At 45.5% G+C, this 12,486-nt stretch overlaps 1 protein-coding gene across 2 annotated transcripts in view; it reads right to left on the reverse strand.

Annotated features, from left to right (window-relative positions):
• Positions 1-12,486, reverse strand: part of EMCN (endomucin) — a 418,419-nt gene that overhangs the window by 310,105 nt on the left and 95,828 nt on the right. For both annotated transcript variants that reach the window (XM_077277880.1, XM_077277891.1), the window contains exon 3: positions 1,779-1,847. In XM_077277880.1, coding sequence (XP_077133995.1) covers positions 1,779-1,847 — 69 coding nt within the window. The remainder of the gene's footprint in view (positions 1-1,778; positions 1,848-12,486) is intronic.

Here is a 12,486-nt window from a genome sequence, read left to right on the forward strand (position 1 = left end):
ATTACGGGGCTGATTAAGTGTTGGTTGATGAAACTGAACCCTGTGGAAGACTGGGTGGTGCTGCGAAGCATGCTGGAAGCACTATCTGCTATCCAACTAACCACCTGTTTCCATTGGTGTGGTTTCAGAAGTGGTGCCTCATGCCTCCCTGCAAAGTGGGACAGGAAGCTGTGTCGTGGATGGGTATATTTCTTATTCTCCAGCAACAAGCGAAGTCGCAACTTTCTCATGTCCGCACCATCTGCATGAACCATCATCAACACTCACAATCAAGATTTTTTTATGCTTGACACAACTTATGACAAATAGGTAGGTACCTGGTGTCAAACCGTACAAAAGCATTAGGAAAGTACACAGATGATGCATAAGTTAACTTAATATTTAATGTGGTTACACATCATGATCTAGTAAAATTCGTTGACATTTTCAATTACATTTGCTGTATTGATATTGATATTCAGTTGAAGTTTGCTGCATTCATGGTTTGTAACGTTAAATGTCATGATAAGTTTTGCTACATCTGTATTTTGTGCATATGGTGGGCTAGGTAGGTCAATGTGTTAAGTGGGTAGGAAAGCTAGGTAGATACCAGGAAGCAAATAATGGGTGGCAAAAGGGTAGAAGCCCAGTGTTCTGCAGGGTCTTATTACTTTAATGGACATTCAAAGCACCAGCATTTTGTAATGTTAAAGGGGTGGTCTGAAACTATAATTTATTTTAAACCTAAATCTCTATTTAATGTCATAAAGGTCATAATCTAATATTTTTTCCAATATAATTTAAATTAAAAAGTCCCTATTTTTCCATCTCTTCTCTCTCTCTCAGTGCTTTAGAATTTTTTTTACAACTTCCGGTGTGATGGTGCTTAGTTTGAGAATGCCCAATGCAGGCTGGTATAGTCAAATGAGTTATCATCAGTGAACAGAAGCTGAGGTTACTGCTGCAGCCCCTGCCTCCATCCTGAAATGAAGCAATACTTGTGATATCCGTTTCATGGATTGGGCTAATCCTTGCTCTGCTGAGCATGCATCTGATGGATGCTCAATAGATTCTTGTCACTGGGCATTGTTCTTCTCAGTACAAATTGTCAATGCGCTGTCTTGTGGTTCTGATGAGAAGTGGCAAGCTGGCAAGATGCCACTTCTCGCAGTGTCACTGCGCACTGTAAGTAGAGAATGAGAAAGCAGAGACCAGAACAGTCCCCACAAGTGACACATCACTTGTGAGGGCAGCACTGGTCTCTGCTCTCTTGTTCTCTCCTTACAATGTACACTGATAGTGCACTCTCTTGCTGCCTTGTCACTTTTAATCAAAGCCATTGAAGGAGCACACTGTCACTGTGTATATTGGATGGTGACAAGATCATACTGATCATATGTTGGAATTAACAACTAAACACATGCTCAGTATAGCAGGGACCAGCACAGCCCTTGAAATGGACGTCACTGATGATGTTTCAGGGTGTGGACATAGGCTGACAGTGGCTGCAGCCTAAGCCCCCCGATGATGACTCATTTGCGTATCCCAGCATGCACGGGGATATTCAAACAAGGAATCATTACACAGGAAGGCATAAAAAAAGCTGTTAGAGTAGTAACGGAATTATAGGAACTTTTTAAATTAAGGTATATTAGAAAATAGATTTGATTTTGACATTAAATAGACAGAGATTTAGAATTCAAATACATTTTAGTTTCAGACCACCCCAATGCAATGCAGTTAAAAGAACTACAGAGTTATATAATTTAATACCTCATGAGAGAAAACTGCCTGCTTACCTGTTTTTAAAGTAATATTTATTGGTACTGCAGCAGGAACAACAGAAGTTGGAGCTAAAACACCGTGACCTGTAACATAGGAAGAAGTAAATAATAAAACAATAATACTCAAATGAACTGAATGCTTAATAATTCAATGTAATCAATGATAAGCCTTTTTAATATATGTAATTATTACAGAAAATGCAGTTCTAATCATAACTCAAGAAAATAGACTGGTCTTATAGTTTTACGCCTCTACATCAATACAGCACAATTAGTATTATGGCACAATACCTGAATACCTGGATTAAAAGTGGTGAGACTTTCTTGTGTATTATATATCAGGAACCCCTACCTCTTTCTTTTCTTAAAGCGTCCCTCTACCTCAACTTTAAATTCGACTAAGAAAAACAGAATCATTAAGAAAAGTTGTTCCTAGCCTAAGTTCCTATTCAACAGTGGATACAGATCAGACATCATAAGCAGTGGCCCAACCTATGGCAGAAGACAAGCAGATGGGTGGCTCAGACCTTCCTCAGCACTCTCCATACTACTGTATCATCCATTTTGAAAACAAAAACATGGGTGACAGATTGGAGAAACGCAGGCAATGGTAGCATAAATAAAGTTATGATGACCAAATATCAGTGCTAGAGCTGGCTTAAGATTGAATGGTTCTGTGTATAGTATTTCGTATTGATATCCTCCATTAAAATATGCTACATAGCGGTAAAATAATATTATAATGAGATGTACATGTAACTGTGAGCAGGATGTGGGATGCAGTGACAGGCAGGAGACAGAGCAAGGGTTAACTGGGTTTTATTCAACAGTGGGATACTCCACGCAGGGAGGTAAAAGGTTAAACAGGGAATCAAACAGTTCAATGGTGAAATTGTGGGTAGGGTTATAGAACAGTGAAGACAGTAGGGACAGTTCTTGTGGGGTCAACTTATCCTATCCGCTGATCCTCAGGCCATGGGTGCTGTGAAGCGTGATGGTGCCAACAACGGCTGACCGGTCGCTTGTCCACGTAGATCCGGGAGATAACGGTGGTCCATCTTCTGGCACCAGAGGTTGGTCTCTGGTACATTCAGCTGAGCCCCTAGTCCATGTACCAGTGTGGCTGAAAGGATGGGAGCCACCGCGCAGTCTGAGCCCAACGTGGTCTGGCAAAAGTATACTGGGGAAGCAGAGCGCTAATAGCAGTTCCACTCTCGGTCTCTGTCAAGTGGCACCCACACAGTACTCATGGGCCCGGAGCACTCAACATCTTGCTTAGTCACGATCAGTGGGCGCAGTGCATGTTTTTTCTCACGAGTTCTGCTGGCAGCAGAGGGGATGCTCCGATGCGGGCCTGCGTCATGTCGGTGCTCGAGGGAAGGAGCACTCACCCCTGTCTGCTGTGCGCTGTCTCTTCCCACCAAGTCTGCCTGTTCCCTCGTGCACTATAGCCTCAGAGACTTAGGCACTCCCCCTGCTGCTAAGTGCAAAGGTTGGTCCGGTTCTCTAAGCTTTCCCCCAGATAACAGAGGAGATAGCCCGATAGTTCCAGACCTGGTGCACAACAGGTACCCCTGGTCCGGTCCTTCTTCTTACACTCCCCCTCTCCTTTTGCTCGCCATTCCATGCGCAAGAGATCTGGCAGTAACCATTGACATTCTCCCATCTCCTGGATGATTCGCTGCCAGATAAATTGGTCTTGATTGTATCAGTTGGGGAGAGTTCCAGCTGTTGTCCGTTCGGTGACGCGTAAGTCAGGTTGGGTACAAGAGTCAGGTTGAGTAGTAGAGTCAGGTTGAGTGGGCGAGAACAGGGATGCGCCCAGGTCCTGTGAAGCAGCCATTTTGGGAGCTTCAGGCTCCTGTTCCTCTGCTGGGCCTTTATATGGCAGGTCGGGAAATTCTTCTTCATCATAATCAGCAGCTGCAGGGGAAAGTGTTTCAGGAACAATTTGTGTCTCTACTATTTGGTTGGAGTCTCGTGACAAGCAAGGACGTAGCATGTTCCGATGAACTACTCGAGTAGTTCAGGTTGGACTTCATAGATGGAACCTTCAGAGCTGATCCTGCGTTTCACCCGATACGGGTTCTTTCCAACCGGTACCCCAACTTGCCTTGGGGGCATTTGCCTCGGACCAACACACAGTCTCCGGCCTTGAGAGCTGCCCCACACAGTAGGGTCACTTCAGGACGTTCAAGTTCATGAAACTTGATCTGCACAAGCCAATGTAAAGTTTGCAAACTGTGGCAATGTTCATGGAGCCAGGTAGACACCCCATCCATGTGTAGTCCTCCTCTGGGTCCAACTCCAGCTCAATGATATCTTGTCCTTTTTGGTAGCAGAGTATATGGCGTATATCCAGTTGTGCTGTGCTCCCGATTGCTGTACACCCAGACTAATTCAGCCACAAACTAGGGCCAGCGGACTTTTCTATCTTCCTCTAATGTTCTCCGCATTTGAATCAGTGTCTGATTGAAATGCTCACAGGCCCCATTCCCTTGGGGATGGTACGGTCTCGTTCTGGAATTCTCGATCTGGTACAGACGATGCAGTTCTTCCATAACCCGTCGTTAAAAATAGGTGCCTTAGTCAGCATGAATCCTCTTTGGACAGCTGTACACTCTGATGAAGTCTCTGATCCCGAGTTGGAGTCACGACAGCAAATTTGCTGAAGTGGTCGGTCATCACCAGGCATTGTTCGTATCCAAGATGAGCTGGGCCTATAGTCAAGTTGTCGATCACCAGCATCTCCAGAGGGGCGGAGGTCACAATAATTTGCATAGGGGCCCTCTTCTCTGGAGGCAGGGCCGGCGTCAGCACTCTGCGCACCCGGGCAAGTGCCGGGGCCCTGGAGAGAAGGGGGGGGGCCACTCAAGCAGTCATAGATCCATCTGGCCGCTTACCCTTTCAATTTCTGCAGGCACAAGCATCTTCTCAGTCAGTGCAGGGCCAGGCACATAGGGGTTAAGAAGGCAGCCAGCGTGACACTGTTTGTGGGCGGAGAGAGCACGTTCACCTGCTCTGCTCTCCGCCCCTGGCTGCACTGCTGAACTTATCAGGCATTTTCTGGAGGAGCTGCTACCGGAGCCTGAGTGAGTGCCATGCTATCCTGTATATTCTGACGACAGTCTGGGTGACCTGGGGCGGCCATGGGCTGGGTGGCTGCAGATGACATATATATATGTATATTATATACTTCAGCAGCGGCCGAGCCCAGGCCCCCAGCACAGCCTGTATAGATACTGTACAGTATATATAATATATATACCGGACAGGTGCTGGGGCCTGGCCTGGGCGGCTGTTGAAGTATATTCACTGCACAGTACCACTCCTGTATATATACACTGCACAGTACCACTCCTCCTGTATATATAGACTGCACAGTACCACTCCCCTGTATATATACACTGCACAGTACCACTCCCCTGATATATATACACTGCACAGCACCTCTCCTCCGGTCCTGTATATATACGCTGCACAGTACCACTCCTCCTGTCCTGTATATATACACTGCACAGTACCACTCCTACTGTATATATACACAGCACAGTACCACTCCTCCTGTCCTGTATATATACACTGCACAGTACCACTCCTCCTGTCCTGTATATATACACTGCACAGTACCACTCCTCCTGTATATATACACTGCACAGTACCACTCCTTCTGTCCTGTATATATACACTGCACAGTACCACTCCTCCTGTCCTGTATATATAAACTGCACAGTACCACTCCTCCTGTCCTGTATATATATACTGCACAGTACCTCTCCTCCTGTCCTGTATATATACACTGCACAGTACCACTCCTCCTGTATATATACACTGCACAGTATCACTCTTCCTGTCCTGTATATATACACTGCACAGTACCACTTCTCCTGTCCTGTATATATACACTACACAGTACCACTCCTCCTGTCCTGTATATATACACCACACAGTACCACGCCTCCTGTCCTGTATATATACACCGCACAGTACCACTCCTCCTGTATATATACACTGCACAGTACCACTCCTCCTGTCCTGTATATATACACTGCACAGTACCACTCCTCCTGTCCTGTATATATACACTGCACAGTACCACTCCTCCTGTCCTGTATATATACACTACACAGTACCACTCCTCCTGTCCTGTATATATACACCACACAGTACCACTCCTCCTGTCCTGTATATATACACCGCACAGTACCACTCCTCCTGTATATATACACTGCACAGTACCACTCCTCCTGTCCTGTATATATACACTGCACAGTACCACTCCTCCTGTCCTGTATATATACACTGCACAGTACCACTCCTCCTGTCCTGTATATATACACTGCACAGTACCACTCCTCCTGTATATATACACTGCACAGTACCACTCCTCCTGTATATATACACTGCACAGTACCACTCCCCTGTATATATACACTGCACAGTACCACTTCCCTGATATATATGCACTGCACAGCACCTCTCCTCCTGTCCTGTATATATACACTGCACAGTACCACTCCTCCTGTCCTGTATATATACACTGCACAGTAGCACTCCTCCTGTATATATACACTGCACAGTACCACTCCTCCTGTCCTGTATATATACACTGCACAGTACCACTCCTCCTGTATATATACACTGCACAGTACCACTCCCCTGATATATATACACTGTACAACACCTCTCCTCCTGTCCTGTATATATACACTGCACTGTACCACTCCTCCTGTATATATACACTACACAGTATCACTCTTCCTGTCCTGTATATATACACTGCACAGTACCACTTCTCCTGTCCTGTATATATACACTACACAGTACCACTCCTCCTGTCCTGTATATATACACCGCACAGTACCACTCCTCCTGTATATATACATTGCACAGTACCACTCCTCCTGTCCTGTATATATACACTGCACAGTACCACTTCTCCTGTCCTGTATATATACACTACACAGTACCACTCCTCCTGTCCAGTATATATACACTGCACAGTACCACTCCTCCTGTATATATACACTGCACAGTACCACTCCCCTGTATATATACACTGCACAGTACCACTCCTCCTATATATATACACTGCACAGTACCACTCCTCCTGTCCTGTATATATACACTGCACAGTACCACTCCTCCTGTCCTGTATATATACACTACACAGTACCACTCCTCCTATATATATACACTGCACAGTATCACTCTTCCTGTCCTGTATATATACACTGCACAGTACCTCTCCTCCTGTCCTGTATATATACACTACACAGTACCACTCCTCCTGTATATATACACTGCACAGTATCACTCTTCCTGTCCTGTATATATACACTGCACAGTACCACTTCTCCTGTCCTGTATATATACACTACACAGTACCACTCCTCCTGTCCTGTATATATTCACCGCACAGTACCACTCCTCCTGTCCTGTATATATACACCGCACAGTACCACTCCTCTATATATACACTGCACAGTACCACTCCTCCTGTCCTGTATATATACACTGCACAGTACCACTCCTCCTGTCCTGTATATATACACTGCACAGTACCACTTCTCATGTCCTGTATATATACATTACACAGTACCACTCCTCCTGTCCTGTATATATACACTGCACAGTACCACTCCTCCTGTATATATACACTGCACAGTATCACTCTTCCTGTCCTGTATATATATACACTGCACAGTACCACTTCTCCTGTCCTGTATATATACACTACACAGTACCACTCCTCCTGTCCTGTATATATATACACTGCACAGTACCACTCCTCCTGTCCTGTATATATACACTGCACAGTACCACTCCTCCTGTATATATATACACTGCACAGTACCACTCCTCCTGTCCTGTATATATACACTGCACAGTACCACTCCTCCTGTCCTGTATATATACACTGCACAGTACCACTTCTCCTGTCCTGTATATATACACTACACAGTACCACTCCTCCTGTCCGTTATATATACACTGCACAGTACCACTCCTCCTGTATACATACACCGCACAGTACCACTCCTCCTGTCCTGTATATATACACCGCACAGTACCACTCCTCCTGTCCTGTATATATACACTGCACAGTACCACTTCTCCTGTCCTGTATATATACACTACACAGTACCACTCCTCCTGTCCTGTATATATACACTGCACAGAACCACTCCTCCTGTATATATACACTGCACAGTACCACTCCACCTGTATATATACACTGCACAGTACCACTCCTCCTGTCCTGTATATATACACTGCACAGTACCACTCCCCCTGTATATATGCACTGCACAGTACCACTCCTCCTGTGTATATACACTGCACAGTACCACTCCTCCTGTCCTGTATATATACACTGCACAGTACCACTCTTCCTGTCCTGTATATATACACTGCACAGTACCACTCCTCCTGTCCTGTATATATACACTGCACAGTACCACTTCTCCTGTCCTGTATACATACACTGCACAGTACCACTCCTCCTGTCCGTTATATATACACTGCACAGTACCACTCCTCCTGTCCTGTATATATACACCGCACAGTACCACTTCTCCTGTCCTGTATATATACACTGCACAGTACCACTTCTCCTGTCCTGTATATATACACTGCACAGAACAACTCCTCCTGTATATATACACTGCACAGTACCACTCCACCTGTATATATACACTGCACAGTACCACTCCTCCTGTCCTGTATATATACACTGCACAGTACCACTCCTCCTGTGTATATACACTGCACAGTACCACTCCTCCTGTCCTGTATATATACACTGCACAGTACCACTCCTCCTGTCCTGTATATATACACTGCACAGTACCACTCCTCCTGTATATATACACTGCACAGTACCACTCCTCCTGTATATATACACTGCACAGTACCACTCCTCCTGTCCTGTATAAATACACTGCACAGTACCACTCCTCCAGTCCTGTATGTATACACTGCACAGTACCACTCCTCCTATATATATACACTGCACAGTATCACTCTTCCTGTCCTGTATATATACACTGCACAGTACCTCTCCTCCTGTCCTGTATATATACACTGCACAGTACCACTCCTCCTGTATATATACACTGCACAGTATCACTCTTCCTGTCCTGTCTATATACACTGCACAGTACCACTTCTCCTGTCCTGTATATATACACGACACAGTACCACTCCTCCTGTCCTGTATATATACACCGCACAGTACCACTCCTCCTGTCCTGTATATATACACCGCACAGTACCACTCCTCCTGTATATATACACTGCACAGTACCGCTTCTCCTGTCCTGTATATATATACTACACAGTACCACTCCTCCTTTCCTGTATATATACACTGCACAGTACCACTCCTCCTGTATATATACACTGCACAGTATCACTCTTCCTGTCCTGTATATATATACACTGCACAGTACCACTTCTCCTGTCCTGTATATATACACTACACAGTACCACTGCTCCTGTCCTGTATATATACACAGCACAGTACCACTCCTCCTGTCCTGTATATATACACCGCACAGTACCACTCCTCCTGTATATATATACACTGCACAGTACCACTCCTCCTGTCCTGTATATATACACTGCACAGTACCACTCCTCCTGTCCTGTATATATACTGCACAGTACCTCTCCTCCTGTATATATACACAGCACAGTACCACTCCTCCTGTATATATACACTGCACAGTACCACTCCCCTGTATATATACACTGCACAGTACCACTCCTCCTGTATATATATACACTGCACAGTACCACTCCTCCTGTCCTGTATATATACACTGCACAGTACCACTCCTCCTGTATATATACACCGCACAGTACCACTCCTCCTGTCCTGTATATATACACTGCACAGTACCACTTCTCCTGTCCTGTATATATACACTACACAGTACCACTCCTCCTGTCCTGTATATATACACTGCACAGAACCACTCCTCCTGTATATATACACTGCACAGTACCACTCCTCCTGTCCTGTATATATACACTGCACAGTACCACTCCTCCTGTCCTGTATATATACACTGCACAGTACCACTCCTCCTGTATATATACACTGCACAGTACCATTCCTCCTGTCCTGTATATATACTCTGCACAGTACCACTGCTCCTGTCCTGTATATATACACTGCAGAATTTTCAATAGCTATCACTCATGTAAGAAGTGAAATCTGGCATTGTACTATAGCTATATTTCTCTGCTGTATCTGGGCATCATAAATCGTGGTATGTGTTAAAGGGGGGGCCCAGTGAGACTCTTTCGCCCGGGGCCCTCAAAAACCTGGAGCCGGCCCTGTCTGGAGGCTTCGCTAACTCACAGCTCCTGTATTGTTGACAAACTTCATCTACTGCTGCTTTCAGCCGAGGATGATAGACCAGTCTCTGTAGCCACTGGAACATCTTCTCTGGGTCAAAGTGGGTTCCTCTCACATGGGCTTCAGTAGCCGCCTCACGGAGCAATTTTTCTGGGAGCGCCACTTGCCAGGTGACTCCCCATTCCTGTGTCAACTGCATCTTCCGATACATCAGGCCATCTTTCAGTTGTAGCCTCTCCCACTGTCGAAGGATCTGTAAGGTACCCAGGGACAAGTCATCTCTCTCTTTGGTTGGGAAGTTGCTTCAAAGCCACCCATTGTCTCATCTGGGCAAGTTCCTTATCTTCCTGTTGAAGCCATACACAGTCATCACGGGGCCGTCTCAGTGTGTGTTCTCTGGTAGCCCCCCCCCCCCCGATCTGTCCCTGCATTGCAGCCAGCCTCCTGGCGGAATTACAAAATTCAGGGATCTCTTCAGCCTCCAGTTCTTTGTCCCGGTTAGGTCAAGGTCGCTCATGAGTCACTCAGGAAAAAGCATTGGATTGGGTGTTTTCTGCTCCCCTCTGATAGGCAATCTTGTACCGGTACTTGGCCATGTGGGCCACCCATCTCTGCTCCAGGGCTCCTAGCTTCACATTTTCCAGATGAGCTAGAGGATTGTTGTCAGTGCAAACTAAGACTTCGCACCCCAACAAGTACTCAGCGAACTTCTCTGTCATGGCCCACACCACCGCCAGCAGTTCTAGCTTGAAAGAGCTGTAGTTATCCGGGTTATATTCAGAGTCATGGAGAGACCTACTTGCATAGGCAATCACCCGCTCTTTTCCATCCTGCATTTGTGACAATACAGCTCCCAGTCCATGTAGACTTCCATCGGTGTGGAGGATGAAGGGTTGAGAGAAGTCTGCATAGGCCAGTATGGGTACTTCGATCAGAGCCATCTTCAGGGCTCGGAAAGCTTCTTCCTGGCTATCTCCGCACTGTATGGTCTGATTCTTTGCACCAGACGGCACTCCTTTCCATAACTTTAACAGCAGATTAGCAATGCGGGTGAAGTTTTTCACAAACCGTCGATAATACCCAGTGAGTCCTAGGAAAGCCCGAACATCCTTCACAGTCTTCAGAGTGGGCCAGTCCTGTACTGCTGCACTCTTCTCACATGACGGTCTTACCCCTTCAGTAGAGATGACATGTCCCAGGTAATCAATCAGTGTAAAAAAGAGAGGGCACTTCCAGGGCTTCACTTTCAGGCCATGCTTCTGTAAACGACTCAACATTTGTTCCAGCCTTTGTAGATGTTCCTGAAAAGCGGCTGCATAAACAATGATGTCATCCAAGTAGATGAGAGTTGCCTCAAAGTTTAAGTCTTCCAGACATCTTTCCATCAGTCGCTGGAAGGTCCCAGGTGCGTTAGACAGGCCAAAAGGCATCCGGTTGAACCCGAACAACCCCATAGGCAGTAGGAAAGCTGTCTTCACCTGGTCATGCTTGGAAATGGGCACTTGCCAATGCCCACTGGCCAGGTCCAATGACGAGAAGTACTTTGCTTTTCCCAGAGCAGTATATAAAAACTTTATTAAATTCAGCATGACAAACAAACACTTAAAGGCACCAAGTCTGTAAAAACTCGTGATTGTGTGTTACTATATAAATGGATCCCTATAAAGCTCTAAGGGACCCTAGTATACCCTTCCTACCAGCGGAGGTTGGCACCCTAGCTTGAACGCAAATTGGCGCCCCCACTCACCGACGGCTTACCCTAGATGCACCCTATTGTTCCCTACATGGGTGCAGAGTACAGCCGGTAATGACTTGTTGATAGATAAACCAGCTGAGCCGTGGTGAAAGAAAAGAGGAGGGGAGGTGAACCCGATCAATTAATAAAACTAGATAACCACCTGCTTATAATCAGGAACACTTGCTAAATGGTAACACTCAAATCACAGCAAAAACAAAAGAACAAACCAACAAAAAAAATGGATAGTTCTGAACATAATTCAGTGATGGAGGATGGCACGATAAAGCCTAATATACTCCTCCCTACACTCACCCTGATCAGGTCATCCCTACCTGACAGCGGAGGTTGGCACCCTAAATAGATACGTAATGTGGCGCCCCCGCTCCCGTCGACTAACCCTCACTTTCCCTTAAAGTTGACCCTCTCTGCTCTCAAACGGAGAAAAATAAAACCATGAGAGGGAAAAACCAAAAAGTGAGGGAAAGCACTATTCGTGAGTGAAGGAGGGGGATCATAATCCAAAAAGGAAAGTGATGGTGCATTAAAGATTTATTAAATATAATATAAACAAGGTAGATAATACAGTATATTTACTAAAAATAATAAACCATTGAGAC

The sequence above is a fragment of the Ranitomeya variabilis genome, chromosome 1, assembly GCF_051348905.1.
Source record: "Ranitomeya variabilis isolate aRanVar5 chromosome 1, aRanVar5.hap1, whole genome shotgun sequence".
In the NCBI taxonomy this organism is placed as follows: Eukaryota; Metazoa; Chordata; class Amphibia; order Anura; family Dendrobatidae; genus Ranitomeya; species Ranitomeya variabilis.